At 36.8% G+C, this 17161-nt stretch overlaps 1 protein-coding gene across 1 annotated transcript in view; it reads left to right on the forward strand.

Moving 5' to 3' along the window:
- The window catches only part of ANOS1 (anosmin 1), a 129123-nt gene extending 119244 nt beyond the window's left edge, over positions 1-9879 (forward strand). The window contains exons 11-14 of the mRNA XM_058829524.1: positions 1556-1727; positions 2908-3128; positions 4695-4836; positions 5535-9879. Coding sequence (XP_058685507.1) covers positions 1556-1727; positions 2908-3128; positions 4695-4836; positions 5535-5593 — 594 coding nt within the window. The 3' untranslated portion in view covers positions 5594-9879. The remainder of the gene's footprint in view (positions 1-1555; positions 1728-2907; positions 3129-4694; positions 4837-5534) is intronic.
- Positions 9880-17161: the final 7282 nt, after the last annotated feature.

Genomic DNA, 17161 nt, shown 5'->3' on the forward strand with positions numbered 1-17161 from the left:
AGATATCACATGGGGAGAAAAGCTCCATGTAAGTACATGTCAGCTGAAATGTATATTGCAGTGGCAGTACTTGGTACTCAATTTGTTGGCAGTCTGGTGTCATCTGTCTCTGTAACACATTATTTGAACAACGGGGTAATGTGATTGGTGCATCAGAATTGATTTAATGTGTTATGCAGAATGGACAAAATCACAATTCACCTTTCCTTCTTACCCTGATCTGTACTACCCCATCAATTCAGGGGAGTTAATGGCATGTAAAAGAGTAAATCAAAAGACATAATTTCTCACACAGGATGGTGTTAGCTTGTAAGATTTATTGCTTCATGGGGTCAGCAAAGCACATACTAGAGGTGGATTTCAAAAATGATTTTGACATAATGTTTTGATCATTTGCAATATTTCAAGATATGCACATTGGAGATAGGAGAAACTTTACATTTAAGAAGTTCATTTCCACTAGAGGTCAGGAAAGACTGTTTGGACATTTCTCTAAATGCATTATGGGATTAATGAACTTACTTCCTTTTTTCCTTATTTCCAGTCATTTTATGGTAGTTCATTTAATCTGTCATGATAAATAAAAATAGTCCTGTCACAGTTCTAAGGAGATATCAAACCTGTTGGACCACTCTCCCAGCAGGTGGAAGGCAGGGAGTCCAGTCTCAGCCCAATCTGTATGTCCTATTGAAAATGACCTTCCAAGTGAAGGTTAGACTAATTTGCAATTAGAAAAAAGAGGGAATTATGCCGAAGAACATGGGAAATTAGTGATTCTGAAGGGAATTAAAGATCTAAAAGGCAGTGTAAGACTTTTGACCTTAGCCAGTAACATATTATTAGACATTTTTCCAGGATAAAAACTGACCAACCAACCATTTTTTTCCATATATGATTTGTGCTAAAGGTTTCAGACTGTAGTTTTCAAAGGTACTTTAGACAACAAATTTGGCAGGACACATGCAGTTTGTGTAAAGTTTTCTTCTCCACTCGTTAAATAAAGACTTGTGCTTTGTATTCAGCTATGGAGTTTTTCTTCCTGATAAGAATATAGAAGTACTTAATGTACTGAAGTGGAAAAATATGCATCCATAATGCCATGCTGAACTTTAAATGTGCTTTTAAAAAGTTAAACATAGATGAAGCCTGTCATTTACAGCAGCTTAACTCAGCTTACCTACATTTATTTAATTCGATTAGCATTTATATCCTCACATTGCTACCCCCACTGCCATCATTCACGGGGACTGTTCTAAATATTAGAAGTCAGTTGCTTTGATGGAGTGTGTCGAAGGAACTGAGCAGAATTGAAGGACATATTCAAATATCATGCTAATATATTTTACTACTGAAAATAATCATAACATTGACAATACTTGCTTTCTTCTCTGAATTAAAACCATATTGGCATGTGTTAAGCATCCAGGAAAATATCTTTCTTGAGAAAACTTTTCATCTTTTGCCAAAGTTATTTTTCAATTTGTTAATCTTTTTTTTTCTTTTTTTCCTTGGGCTCTGTTTGCAGCATGTGATCTTCTTGGTTTTCTTATTGTAGGAAAACTACATTATTCTGAAGGACCTGTCATTTTCATGTAAATACAAAGTAACTGTTCTGCCTGCAAAACCTAAAGGTCGTTTTAAGGCTGAGAGTACTTTCTTTGTTACCCCACCTTGCTCTGCATTTAAAGAAAAAAAACACAAGCATGTTACTTGTCCTGCTGAAGGAGGTAAGACATGATCTGGAGAGCTACCAAATAGTTCCAAAAGCATTTAAAATTACCAAAAAGAGTCTTTAAAAGCAGTTCTAGAACAGGAAATGAGAGATTCAAAACAAATAAAAATATCACTAATGCTTTTGTGAAAATCAACAGAAATACACAGCAGTATCGATTTTAGCTAGTATATTATTACTGTTTTGTCAATTAAGTGTAATCATAGTGGACACACAATAACATTTGTAATGGCATGGTTGGGGTTTTTTTTGTAAGGAAGAACAATTTCCCCAGTTGTATTGTAATGATGGATGATAACTGTAAACGTGATTATGGGGGCGTGACCCATCCTTTCAATGTTTTGCTGCAGATGCAGCTGCTATTTCAGTTTGATTTTGTTTAGGCTACTTCTGCTCTCAAGTAAGAAATACAGACCCTCATATCTTTTACGGCATTGTTCACAGTGTTTAACAAGAGGCTTATGGAAGTTGCAGAATTATGGAGAGGACCTCTGTGGTCAGCTGGTCTTGGGTCAGGCCAGCCACGGCTTTGCACTGCCAAGTGCGGATACCTCTGTCTCTGGTTAGAGGGATGCCCAAGGGTACCCCCATGCTCCCTAAGTTACCTAAAGCCCTGCTGGCCATCACTGCCATTTCCTTAATGCCTGTCCTAACAGTTTCCAGCACTACAGCCTTCCTGGGCAACTGGAACTCAGGTACAACTGTCCCCTAATCAGAGTTAACTGTAACTTGTTAATCCTATTAACTTGTACTACAGTTTTAGTGCATGAATTTTACTTTTTGGCTGAATTATAGAATTCTGTGCTACCCTGTGCATTTTCTTGTGGTCCCAAAACTTCCAGTCTGAGTTCAGGTACTCTGAGATATGAGGAGCAGGAGAATGGCTCCCTATGGATGAGGCACTTAGGTCTTTACATGCCATAGCTTTTTTTTTCTCTACCTCCAGCTGAGAGCATTTTATCTGAAGTTTGAGGTGGGCCCAAAATGTCAGTGCTCTATATCAAGCATAGGTTTTAGGTTAACACTGAAAATGTGGTGGTGGAAAGCTGACTGTATCCTATGTAAAACCAGAAATACAGCTCTGCCTGACATTGATTTGTGGAATTAAATTAATATTACTGAAGATTATCTCTAAAAGTTTAGCTTATCTTTTTTTTTGCTTTCCAAATTTATAGTGCCAGTTCTACCCAAAGTGTTGGCCAAGCCCGAGAATCTGTCTGCATCTTTCATTGTTCAGGAAGGTAACATCACTGGCCATTTTTCCTGGAAGATATCTAAGGCAGACCTTCACCAGCCCATGACAGGGTTTCAGGTCACTTGGGCAGAAGTGACCACAGAGAGCCGGCAGAACAGTTTACCCAACAGCATCATTTCACAGTCACAGATACTGCCAGCAGTAAGTTGTTTGTTACTTTCTTTTCCCAGTGGCTCCCTAAGTTTGTGTGTCTGTGGCTCATTTGTAGTGTTTAGTGGTGATGCAGATGTCAAACACTGGTTCCGCAGGTAAGCTGGAGCAGGAAGTGCTTATTTTTTCCTTTTGGATGGAGATACAAAGCTAATATTCTTGATGATACATCAAACATTTTAAACTGTAGAGCCTGGAGATGCCTTTAATTATCTATCACTGTATTTATCTATTTATAGCACCTATCTATTTATATCTATTATGGTTAAGTTGCAGGAGGCTCTGATTTGAGTTGAAACAGTATCTTCTGTCTGTCAGAAACCACCAAAATTTAGGTGACTAAAAATGTAGTATTTACACAACCAGGGCTGAAATGCACGGGACTTGACTGCTGGAGGAACACCTGGAAGAGCAGAATGAATGTACAAGGGCAGTGTGTGCACTCCTCTTTCTACCCTACCCATGCAGGATTTTATATGAGATGGAACAGCTTCAGCCATGTCTATTATATTAAAGGCAGAATATATACTAATTTCAGAATATGTACTAATTTGCCATGAAAACATTTCCCCCCACTTTCTTTCTCTCTCCTTTCCCCTTTACTGTCTTCTCTGGCAGTAGCAGCAAATTATTCCACAGGAAAACCAAAGTTATTCCCACAACTTGTTTTGGCTTCCCCACATGGGGTGGGTACAATTCCAACCAGAATAACTTGTCCTGTGGATTCCTGGCCAGACAGGGTGGTGGCAGGGACACCCTGTTGCCCATACTGTCCATCATCACGGCTCCAGCTGTCCCTTCCTGGGACTGGGCCTTTACAGCTTGGAATAAGATACTTGTTCCAGCTTAATGCAGATGATGCTTTGATTTATAGTTTTGATTTTGATTTTTGGTCAGAATGACTTCTGATTCCTTAATATCTGTCAGTCTTTAGCCAGATATATTCCCATCTGGAAGTTTCTATAAAATTACTTTGAAATTATTTAGCACATATCTAAGTGACCACAAAAGGTATGGAGCAGTGTAAAGTGAGTCTGTCACACCATAAATGACCTTAAGAGAAGAATGTATGGTGTAACTGGAACAAATCTGAAATTAGTGTGGTCACTCTTCTTATTCATTAGCTGCAGAAGTGGCCGCAGGCCAGCCACTGCTTAAATTACCAGAATTCACATGTAAATCCAAAATAAAAACAAGTTTATGTAATGAACATGTTTGTTAAAAAGAATGGTTAGGAAAATACATTGTAATTCATTTTTTAGTGTTGAGCACATCATTAAATTGATCAGCACACTTTCCATATAAGCCTGTAACATCTTGGACCTTGTACGCATGAAACCATAGTATGATTCAAAATGTGTCTGTTTAAAGGGAATGGCAAGCAAACAATTCAAAACATGCTCACTCAACAAAGTGATGCATATATTAAATCCTTTTAAAGGAATTCTGTGAAAATACTGTGACAGTGATAGAACCTGTTTAATCCACTGATGTTTGGGAGTAGAGCAACTCTGTTTTAATTTTTGGTGGTCTGAGAATTGATTTATTTATTTTTAGGATCATTACATACTCACGGTGCCCAACCTGAGGCCCTCGATGCTGTACCGCTTGGAAGTTCAGGTGCTGACGACTGGCGGGGAGGGGCCAGCCACGATTAAATCCTTCCGAACGCCCGACCTTCCTCCATTTGCACCCCACAGTAAGCACTGCACTCTTCCAACATGTGCTGCTGACATGCTACAAAATTTCAGTCTTCCACCTGCAAAGAGTGGAAGCCTTTTTCAAGCCTTAGAGTTTTTTCTAATTCCAGTAGCATTCCATAAATTTAAGATGTGTAAAAATACTGTCTTTTTTTCCCTGATAACTCTCCAGCAGCAGCAGCAGAAGCAAATCCAGTCTTGCTCTCACTCAGTTTCTGTGGTTTAACATTTGCCATTCGTTGCAGCCACAGCTCTTTGGCTTATGCCTATAGCACTTGGGATTCAAAGTTGGTCTGTCCTCCTGGTGCAGCCCGGGGGATTACATAGCTTTCAAAATCAGATTTTTCTGGGTTCGCTCAGTCCAGTGTGGCTAGAGGTTAAACATATTTCTAAAGCAAACCTCTTAATGGCCATTTCCAGCACTTTCATGTATTTCTGAAAAATTCAGCTCAGTGTTGCAAACCCAAGTAAAAAATAGAATTAGTTCAGAATTTGTCTGCTTGAATATTTCTTTCCTTTCAGAGGCCCACTAAAGTTGCCTGGACTGAACATACACATAGTTGTCAGCACAGACTCAGCATTGATAAACTGTAGGATTGAAAGCTGAAGCTCTCTCAAAGCCTTTTCAGCATGGATAAATGTTGACATTACATATCCAGGGTTTGATATGTGCATAATTTCCTGTTCTTTTGTTTAGGACCTCATCTGAAGCAACATCATCCACATCACTACAAGCCATCCCCAGAGAAATATTAGACTGTTTCAGATGATTATCAGATAACTGAGGGAAAAAAACTGACCTTCCAAATGAGGGCTGGGTAACAGCACATCTGTTGGAGCTGTGAACCCAGTTTTCCAATGGAAGTTACCATCCTGTATGATCTGTATCTATTTCTCTGTAGTTTAGCCATGAAGAATTATGTTTGCACCATGACCAAGATGAATCATACAGCAAGTACCATTTCAGTACCAGCACTATTCAACAAACTGAAGATCGCATCCAACTCAACACCTGTGAGAAAATGTTCATTATATTGTTTATTATAATGTTTTCATATTCTGTGTTTAAAGTAGGTTGAAACGGTGCAGTGTATGCAGCTTTTTCTCTTACTGAATTCAGTGTTACTATTTGCAAGGTCCTGTGATGTATACATACTTTTGAAAGAGGCTATGTTCTCATCAGTGGATTTAAATTATCTCTTTTACTTAAAGCCCTGCCTGTCACTAATTTAAGGCCTAGTGTATTTTGCTATTAAAGAATATCTTCAGTTGTCTGAAATAAGGACATAAGTAAAATAAATACCAGTAGCAGAAACCCTGAAATACCCAGTTCTTAATAATTGCATTGGCACCATGGGAGGAGGATGATGATGATACATATGTATTGCCCATCTGGTCTAAAGTGGTAATGTTCTATCATGTAGATCTTCTATTAATATAGTCAGTAATTAAAGGATATACAGGGTAGAAATACCATTGTAGAGAAACACACAGAAATTAATAGAATTTTTTTAAATTTATGGCAATGAATGCAATTATATGATAGGTCCTAGAAGAGTAACTTTTAAAATCTTACATACAATTAAAATTTTTTGATACATGATATTTCAAGCTATAATATTATCTTGAATAGAAACAGCAATTTTCTTGTTAAAAATCTGAATAGTTAGCATTAAAGTTTTAGAAACTGAAATTCTGAGACACATTCATTATTCAAGTAGCTGTAGAGCTACTTTTTGGCTGTGAATTTTGATGCACATATTTCTTTTCCCCATGGATCTTCAGAACAGAAGGATGGATGTATTGGCTCTATTTTGCTGTTCTGCTTAGAGAAAGAATTATGTGACAATATTCTGGCATCTGGAAAACATTGGCTTACAGTTTATTTGAATTCATTTTTCAAATTTAGACAGAAGGGTGCCCTTTTTAACCATAAGGGAATTCATATTGCCTTATTGTGCAATATAAACTGTCTAGAATAATTTGTCACACAGAGACACATGTCTCAATAGTAAACAGAAACTGCTTGGATTTATTTTTGAGAGGGTGGGAAGTATCTGCCAATAAACACCCATACAAATAATCAGCTCTTAATATTCAAGATGTTCAAAGAGCTCCCGAATTCTTTGGCACCTTGAATCATCACATCAGACTAATATACCTCAAAGCTTGACTCCAACTGGACAAAGTGGCCACTTTTTCTACCAGCAGATGCTACAGACTCATCTGTGCTTTATATTTTTCTCAGATATTCAGTGAGAGGAGCTCAGACAGTAGTGGTATGTGTATTCCCTTGTCTTGATGACAAACTGTTTTATGAAAAACCAAATATGAAGAAATACCTATCTGAAACCAAGGACTGGAGCTATGTTTATCATAGTAGAATGTTCACAAAATATTCAGTTGGTCTGTACTGAAGTTTACAGCATTTATACCACGGGGGGAGAAGGAAACCTCATTAATTTCTGATCACTTGCTCATTACAATTTTTCTACAATTTTACCTTCAGTTTTAAAGGGCTCTTTTCCATTCATTTTCTATTTTGCTTGTTGTCTTTCTTGATATTCACTTAGTGACCAAGAATTTTCACAGACATTTTCTATTGCTACATGGTTTGGGCCTTTAACAATGGCTTCAAATCTGTTGAAGGCTATGGTGCTTTTAATTCCTTCCTCTATTTTCCAGACTACATTAGCAAATTAGCAGATGAACTCTTCTTCCAAAAATCTGTAGTATAAAGGTTCGTTTTCAGTTTTTTCAGAATGCCAAAGTCAGGATGGAAATGTTTCATGTGTATGTTTTACAAAGAAAACAAAATTTGTGTTGGACTGGTGTGCAGCACTGCTTCCACATTTGGATTGCACAGGGCATAGACGAGTCTAGAAGTGAACTTTGTGGTGTTTGCTGGATCAGCAGGATCAGGGAAGGTAATTTACTCAGGCTTCTCTGAAGAATTCTGCCCAAATCTTTGAATCACAGTCTGTTCTAGCTGTGCTGGATCAAATCCACAGTGACTTGATTAATAAAATTACATGTCATTCATAGTGACACTGTAAAGCATGGAACTGCAGTGGCACTATAAAGCATAGATGTTGGCCTTTGTTACGATGATGCCAATTCATTGAAGATAAGCAGGAAATTAGGAGCCCTGAGTTCTCATATAATCATCCTGAGAAGAATCAAAATGGTTACTGTTTGCTGATACCATTCTCTCAGAAGGATTATTCTGTTCAAAGTAACAAGGAACTTCGAAGAACACTGAGAGGTTTTCCCTTCTGAGCTAGATTGATCAAAACCAAAATTGGATAAAGTAGAAATCTATCGATCAAGTGTATTATACAGAGTCCACTAAGATGTAAATTATTTTTTTCCTTCTACAAATGATCTTATCAGCTCGCCTTTTAAGTCACCCTCCAAATCAAAAATGAAAACTACAGTCAATAAAACTCATGCATGGATGTTAAATTCCCAGCTGTGAGTGATTTCCTGATTATTTTTTTTTAAATTTAGCAGTACAAATTTGAAGTGTTCAGTGCCTAATTCTAAAGCTTTGTTTGCTGAATCACACAGGGTATTGTCCTAATTTCCTAGACTAAGCCACATTAAACATTTAATTCAGTAATAGAGTTGTAATTTGCTACTTAATTCCTAGTTAAAGATTTATTTTCTCTAATGATGTTGTGTAATTTAGAGTTAATATTGGGATGATATTAGAGATATTGGGATGTCTAAAGATACTCTGCACCTTTACACTAATGTATTATTTACTGTGTACGATTCTGATGGATTTATATCAGTTGAATTCAGGATGCATTTTGTTTATTTTTATTTCTTAAATGAGAATTATAAGATTATGCAATTTTTGCTAACTGCTTTGTGAAGTGAATTTTTTTGTTCGTTGGTGATTTTTGTATAAGAAGAAACTGGTTTGTTCTCATTACGTCTTTTTTTTGACTATTTTTGAGTTGTTCATAGAGCAGTAGAAAGTAAGACAGAACTTCTGCTGCATCATCCATGTGTACCAATTTGAATATTCATTAAGAATATAGCACACAGACAATAAACAAGAAGTCTGATTCTGTGAACGCTGAACATCCTCAACTTAGTGGCTTCAGAAGGAGCTGAGGACGTGGTGTGGCAATGCTGACATTGACATTGATACTTGGCGTGGTCACGCACACAGTCATTGCTAGTGTGAATGGGAATTTGGCAATTCTGCTAATTGGTATTAGCAGAACTGTAGAGAAACCTTAATACTGAGTCAGTTTATTTCACAATACTTTCATCTTCATGCTCCCAGCTGGAGTCAGGGAGGGTTTCCAATAAGCAGGTCCTGATTCAGGAAGGTTGGCACAAAGGAAGTCAGTGGGGTGGAAGTAAACCTGTGCAGTTAAGAATGAGCTTTAGTGATGCTTCAAATCAAGCAGGGATGTCAGAGTTTGTTTGAATAATGTCTTAAATCAGGGCCTTGTAAAACAAAGTGGGGGAACCAGACAGTTCTAAATTCTGTGTAAAACACCATAAAAATTTATTTTTGTGTATATGTAAATGTCATAGTGATATTGACTTATTTATTAATTCATTTTCTTATACTATGTGCCAAGTATGTTCCCACCCTTTAGATCAGTACCTGTGAACATCAATTACTAAAAATAATGTTATGCAAAACTTGTGCATTTTAACCAGGAATATGCTACTAATAAGCTGTTGCATGTAGTTTTCAATGATTAAGAAAACCCTTTATTTAAAAAAATGTAAATGGATACCTGCAGATGTTGATGATTATATGTGGGTTTGCATGCCAAAACTCATTGTTCAGTTGTGGGCATGAAATGTAACGACTGTATTACCTCTACTGATATATTAGTAAGGTACAATTTTCAAAGTAATTAACAGAGCTCTATATGTAAAATTTTTCCTTTTTACTTAATTATATTGTAGTAGAGGTAAAAAATGTTTCTCTGTTACCCAAATCGGCTGTAGAAATTATGTTCCTATAACAGTCATTTAAATTCAATATTTATTTATGTATGTAATACAAAGAGATTGGTCTTATGTGTTTGTCCTGTTATTTAGAGAAAAAATATACACTTCTTGTAAAAACATTTTGTAAAAAAATATAAATGTAAATAGAGTCTGATTTCTTTTACTCACTATTTTCATGTTTAGAACTTGTACATACTGTTTATGTAATAAACTATCCTACATCGAAATATTGCTAGATTATCTCCTACATACAGAATTTAGAATTTTGCTTTTCTTGAGTTGAAGAGATAGAGCCATCTAAGAAAAATCAGTGTCTCACCGAGTACCTCCCCTTCGTCTAAATTTCATTGTGTATGAAGTCATACCATTTTATCCTCTCTTTACTACAGCATTTAGTTTTCTTTAGTCATCAAAATAATCTGAAAATAAGTTTAAATATCATTTGAGTCATTTACATTATAAACCAGTACTAGAAGTAAAAAGTCAGGCATAAGAGCTTGCCCTTTCTCTATTCTAACTGGATAGCTCACAGTGAGGATTTGTTGATCCTTTTGTTATGCTAACTTAAATTAATTAAGTTGCTGGATCTTTGCCAGTGGCCTGATCCTGCAAGCCAAGATTTTCATGACTGAAACACGTGCTGAGTCTGTGTATGCACTAGATTTGGAGTATTTTCTGTTCTAAAGTGCAGTATCCCATGGTTTAAATTCTGTATTTTTAACAAATATAAATATCTGTCTTAGTGCAAATATTTAACTCTTTCAAATTCTCTTAGATGCACTATTATTCTCTGGTGCAATATCCTTAGCTTGGAGATGCACCTTTAGGTAACTCTTGATTTATCTAATAAACATTTATTTTTTGTTAACTTGATCAAAAACTCCAAAATTTCCTGGTATTTCTATCTCATTAGAGTAAATGCTTACATTTCTGGTTTTGGTTTTTTTTTTTTTTTTCATAAATGACTAATATTTAGAAACAGCCCTATTGTTAAATTTCTCTATTAATTGTTAAATTGGACTATTTCTATAATATTTGCTGTTGTGGTTCAGTAAACCCAGATAAGAATGATATGTCACCTGAATAGGTGAATCGAGAAGTTGTCAAAATAAATAGTTGAATTGTTCTATACACTGTAATTCAGAATAGACATTAATTTTTTTCTTTCCATATCTTCAAAGAAATGTTTTATTTTACATTGGATTAAAGGACCCAGTAACTGGATTAAATAAAGCATATGAAATAAAGCAAATTTGCTATATATTGAACAGTACTCATCATTTTGGGGGTGGGTTTTGCCACTTGTGCTTCTGTACAACCTGGCTTTTGTGCACCTAAAACCAGAACACACTCAAAAGATTCAATTTCATTAAAGAAATGGATACAATGAACGCTTGTTCCAGTACAAACCCAACCAACCAAACGAACGTACCCTCCATACTTCTGTTTTCTGGTTACAGGTGTTGTCATTGTCTGAATCCATGCCAGCACCCTTGAGGAAGGCCTTGGGCCAAAGCAGTGGCGGTGCAGCACCTGGGAGGGTAAAGCAAGCACCAGGGAGAGCAGTGAGAATGTAAGCTTTGAAACAGAGCCAATGTGCAAGGAGCCAATTGCTGTGTCCCCTTTGCATTGTGCTTAATTTCCTTCTTGCTTCTGCTCAAGGTGCTGGCAGGAGCATTGATGAATATTTCATACACGCCTTGCTATAAGCATTTACTGAGAGTGCTGTGAGGCACAGAAACTAAAGAATTTATGAATGCTTTCTGTGCCCAGTTCCTTGCATGTGCTGGGGATTTATTCATGTTACTTAATAATGAGCTGTATTCAGCAGGTCTGTTTCTTCTCAATGGAAAAATCAACTTTGGAAACAGTGGACTGTCATTTTTCAGGAGACTTAGGCAAACACCCCTTTATATTTGTGTGCAAATGTATTTGTACAGCAAATAGAGCTTACTTGTCTTTTGCATAAGCTGTTCAGTATTAATATGTGTGCAGTAGATTGAAATTTTTCAATCTTTGACAGTAACTCTTGGTTTGCTGATTAGTAATGATTAGTCAACCTTTAAAAATATAAAATATTTTTATATTTTAATTAGAAAATGTTGCCTGATTTAAATGGTTCAGTCTGCACAGTTGTTAGCAGATGCAGAGTGATAAGCTGGAATTTCCATGCTGTCATTTTATGCATGTGGAAGGGAGAGGAGGTACTGGGAACAGAAGAGCATAGGTGGCACAAAAAGAATCAGCTCACCTGATGAATTAATTTCTTTGCCAACATCCACTTTCTAGTATTAATTCCAGTATTTGTAGTCATCTGCAAACGTACAAATTAATATTTTAAATTTCTTTTCTGAGATGTGTTGCAATACTTGCTTGAAATACAAATATTTCATACTTTCAGTGAATGTGCCTTCAAGCCAAGATCTGCTAGACTGTAACCATAAAAGAGGAATTTACAAGAAAAAAATAATTGGTGAGTGCTAGTTGTCCTCTCAGAGCAGTTGTGGACAACTGTTATTTTTGCTTGGTGTTTACTGAATCATACTGTAGACAAAGAAGATCCCTACACGTTTTCCCCGTGCTTTGAGGGAAATATCTCTTGTCACAAAGGATAGCATTTAATTGGTGAAAGTGCTTCATGAATGGCTGAGTCACCAGAGGGTTACAGTAGATCTACACTAATGAATGAACCATGTATGTTTTTATTTGTCTGAAGCTGGTGCTAATTTCTCTTGTCTTTTAACCTGAACTTGAAGGAGGTTTTAGTTTTGCTTTTTAGTGGATCTGTGTGCATTACTTCTGTTGTGAAAGACTTCTCTCTGTTATTATTCTTTTATTATTAGTTGTACATGACACACTGAAAGCATGTTTCTATTCACTGCTTAATGCTGTGAAGATTTAGGTTTATGATACCTTTCCAGTAGAAAAGAAATCCACTAAGATAATAAATATTAATGTAATTAGAGCAGATTTCAGTAAAAGGTTCCTTGTCAGCAAAGTTATATTTGTTTTTTGATATAAAGAATATTTGCAGCTATATCTCATTTAAATTATTAAGTACACAATATAGTTTTGTAGAATAGAAAAACCTGTCTTTTTACTCAACAGCCATGCTGGACACAAGAAATTGTGGTGAGCACACAAAATTAAATATTAAATGGATATATATAATGTATTGATGAATGCCATTAAGAATAATTTATATTCAGGTAAACTAAGTATGTCACACTGAGTGAAATGGATCCCAGTTCATCTGCAAAACCTTGATAAAATCCTAAGGTGATCCCATATTTATTTTGTATGTGATTTTGCAACATTTGTTAATAACTTTGTAAAATATGTTGAACAAATAACAATTTTTATTTCAGAATTTTATATACAGTTGTTGGGAAAGTATGAGTTAAACAACATAATCAGGGTTTTTATTAGCTCCAGACTTTATCTAGGAGATTTGTTCTTTTATCTCAGCTAACCTCAAAATCTTTAGAACATCTCTGTCGCAGATGATGGGTTGCTCAGAGCCTTACCCTTTCATGTTTTGGAGATAATGAAGAATGGGGATTCCGCATCCTCTCTTATTAATTACTTGTGAAACAATTGTAAGGCAAGAAGTGACACCTTAAATATCAAGGAAATTGTCTGGAAAAAAAAAAACAAACCCACATAGCATAAACAACTTAAATTGTGTAATAGGCCTGTCAGATTACAAAGAAATTGAAAAATATTCCTTTAAAGCAAAAGCTTATACATTCTTTTATTTTCGGTAGGTTTGTGATTAAGCCCTTCATACACTGCCCCTGGGAATGCAGAGCTAAAAGAAAATGAAACCTGCAACTTCTCAGTATATTTTTATTTTGTCAGACATAAGTTATCTCTCAGGTCTTAAGAAACGGGAACTTGATCAGCCATATTTGTAGAGAATTTACTGGTTGCTTAATTTGCAAAACGGTGTGAATTTGGATTCATGTGGTATTTGACCATATTACCATTCAGTGTGTTTTTCAGTATTAAACTGACGATGGCAATGGCCCGTTTGTGTTCCCTCTTTCATATGCCTAGTGTTGGTTTGAGGAACTGCAGCTACCAAAATTGTTTGTATTCCTTGGTCAGGTAGTGATCTTGGCGGGGAATGAGCTTCTGGGGAGGCCACCAAGGGCTCTGGAGAGCTCAGCTGAGGTGGGTGGGTCAGGTTGCTGTGGCTGTGGCAGAGTGTGCTGGGCACCCAGCTGGCTCTGCTTGTGCCACAGGGGTCCCCAAGCTTGGGGATGTCATGGACAGAGCAGGCTGGCTGGCTGGGAGCAGGAAGAAAGGAGTGCCTTCAGTGAAAATGATGTGGAAAGACCACTTGTCCTGCTGCAGAACTATAGAGTGAGAAGGGAGGAAAGATTCAGCGCAGAGGTGTCCCCAAGCTGGGAGAGGTGTAATGTCTGCATGAGCACAGCCTTGACAAAAGGAGCAAACAGGTTGTAGAAGCCATCCTGGTCACGGGGAGATGCCCCTGCTGTTGAAGCAGAGTATGTCCACAGCAAAGGAGGGCAGAAAGGCTTCACACTGTGTTTCTGAGGAGACTCAGTGAGAGGGAGGGTGGACACAATGCAAAGAAGACTGGCACAAATCCCATCACATTGGAATCCGTGCAGACCTTCTGCCATGGAACTTTGGTTTGCAGAAATTTCATTGAAATGCCTCTGTTTGCCATTAGCCCAGACATCTGCAGATGCAGACCTGCAGCTCTGGGACCTCAGTGCACAGTGTCACCATGGCTGGGGTACTAAATGGGACTAAAGTAAAAGGTGTGAATTTTGGTCTCCCTGCACATCTCTTTGCTGTGCATTTGGACTGCTCAAGGTGTAGTCAGGCTGCCCACAGGCTGTAGGCACTGACATGGGACAGCACTCTGTAAAGTACGAAGAAAGCTGCTTCTGGTCTCTCTCAGGCTGCTATCATTACTCTAGAAAACTCTCTCATGGTGTATATATATATATATATATATATATATATATACATATATACATGGAATAAATATATACTCCCATTAAATACTTAGCTTTTTCTTAAATTAATAGATCCATAGCTTGAGAAAAGATAATTTCTTAAGTCAGAGTGAGAAGAAACCTATACTAAAGAAATATTTTAATGAGATAGAGTGGAAAAATACTATGATTCAAAGAACCTTATTTTTCTTTTACATATTACTTAGACATCAGGAAATTACGGCTATACATAAGAATGAAGTCACAAAATCTATCAGAAACTTGGAGAGAACATTTTGCAAATTCTGTACTGTCAATCTGTGAAATATATTTCTAATGTGTCATGGGAATCAAAAGAACACCTGTACAATGTTTGGAAGCCTTTAGTTGCAGCATTTCAGTGAGGCTGGACATTTTGGAATACTGCAGTTATTTATTAACATTGTATTACTGGTAACGCATTTTAATGCTGTTAAGAAATATGGCTTGGCTAAGTGGTGACTAACATCAGCTCTGAAAGGCCCATACACTGTCAGTTTAGTAATGACTGCTGCTTTGGTGTTTCCATGTTCTTTAGCCAGATGAGCAGAAAGAATGGCAAAAATGCATAAGCAAAAGGCATGAAAAGAGGTCGCTTGTTTCATGATTTTAGGCCATTATTGCCAGATTTAGGCCAAGCTTCTTCCAATTGCTTTTAATCTCCTTCTCAATGGCTGTGATTTAGTTAAGGGTTTCAGTGTCTGGAATCCCATTAGTGCTGATTTTGTTGAAGGCACACGCCTTCCTGTGTCACTGAGGTAGACTTTGCACTAAACAAGGCAACTCCTGTGTCCCCAGGGCTGCTGAGCACTATCCGTAACCACTCCATCTGCTTCCAGGGATCATCTCTTGCAAGGTCTCTTTACAAATCACAGTCACCTCTGCCCTTAAATCCATTTTAAATTTAATAGTAGCACTGCCAGATTCGAAACCAACAAACCAAACCTGCTTATTGTTGATTTTGAAAACAGATCCCTAGTTCTGTGAACCACTTACCTTTCATTTGCTGTTTTTCCTATTTCTTTCTTTTTGACAGACAATCCTGACTTTCCCTTTACACATCCTGGATGTTCACAGCTTCTGTTGTCTGAGCCTGTGTCTTCTCTGCTGTATTCTGCCTTGCCCCTCAGAGCCATAATTCTGCCATGGGAAGTCTACTCTTCTAAAAAGCATTTTTATGGGTTCCCTGTTTCTTTAGGGAGCTTGCTTTTTGTTGCCTGCTGTTTCCCTATTTCTTCATTGGATATCTTGGATTTTGACCGAATTGGACAGTGATGCTTCTCCATTACTTATTTAAGACATAATACAATTAGTAGCTACAAGATGTTTTTTTAAATTCCAACTACAAAATACAGTCATGTATACCTCAGTCTCAAAACTTTCAATTTCTTGTTTATGCATCAACTCAATAAAATTTTTGTGCTAGAATTGTAGAAAGAAACATCTTCACAGCAGCTAATCAGTATGTCACAAAAAGACTGAATTGATATTATACTAAGATGACGTTTTCTGTGGCACTGCACTCTATCTGTATAGGTTCATTTCACTGTAAACTTGGACTTTTTACAGGAGTATTTCAGGAAGTATTCAGGAAGTATTCTGGAATTCAACCAGAGGTTTTGCTGAAGCAAAATATTATAGCTAAAGACATTAACTTCTCTTCAACCTCTAAGGATTTTCATCCTTTTATTCTACAGTACTTTTAATTGTCATTGGTGAAATAATCACTGGAATTACCAAACTCACATATGCTTTAGAAAGTACTGGACTTTTCTAAAGAGAGAAAATATGAGGTTTCATTTTGTTTGTTTTGGGGTGGTTTTTTTTTGGTTTTTTATTCAGTGTAATTTACCTTCTGGTTTATTGACAATCTATATTCATGGTTTTGAGCTTTTTTCGCCTGTAAATAGAAAAATTATAATTTTAAAAGAGTGAGAAAAATTAAGTGAGAGAAGTTGGAAGAGAAGACTGTGAAATTCTCATGAAGTTAAGAATTTAGAGGATTAGGTTGAATGAGGAACACCAAGTAACACCACTTTTCTTACGAGATTATAAGATTTGTTAATGGCAGTGGTGATGAGCCTGACAATGGCACCCATCTGTTGACATGACTTGACATTGTAGGAAACATGTTTTCTCTGAGGAACCCAAATCCTTGGTGATGCTGAAATATTGCTGAAAGTCCTCCAACCTTCTGGACACTCCTCCATGCTTGTGTTCCATGTGGGTGTTTATAACACTACTGGGAATGGGTTTACACAGATTAGAAGCTACTGTAAGGATCTGGAATGGGGAGGTGAAGAGGTCAAGAGCTCAGGTGGCTTTT

The sequence above is a fragment of the Poecile atricapillus genome, chromosome 1 (genome assembly GCF_030490865.1).
Source record: "Poecile atricapillus isolate bPoeAtr1 chromosome 1, bPoeAtr1.hap1, whole genome shotgun sequence".
NCBI lineage: Eukaryota > Metazoa > Chordata > Aves > Passeriformes > Paridae > Poecile > Poecile atricapillus.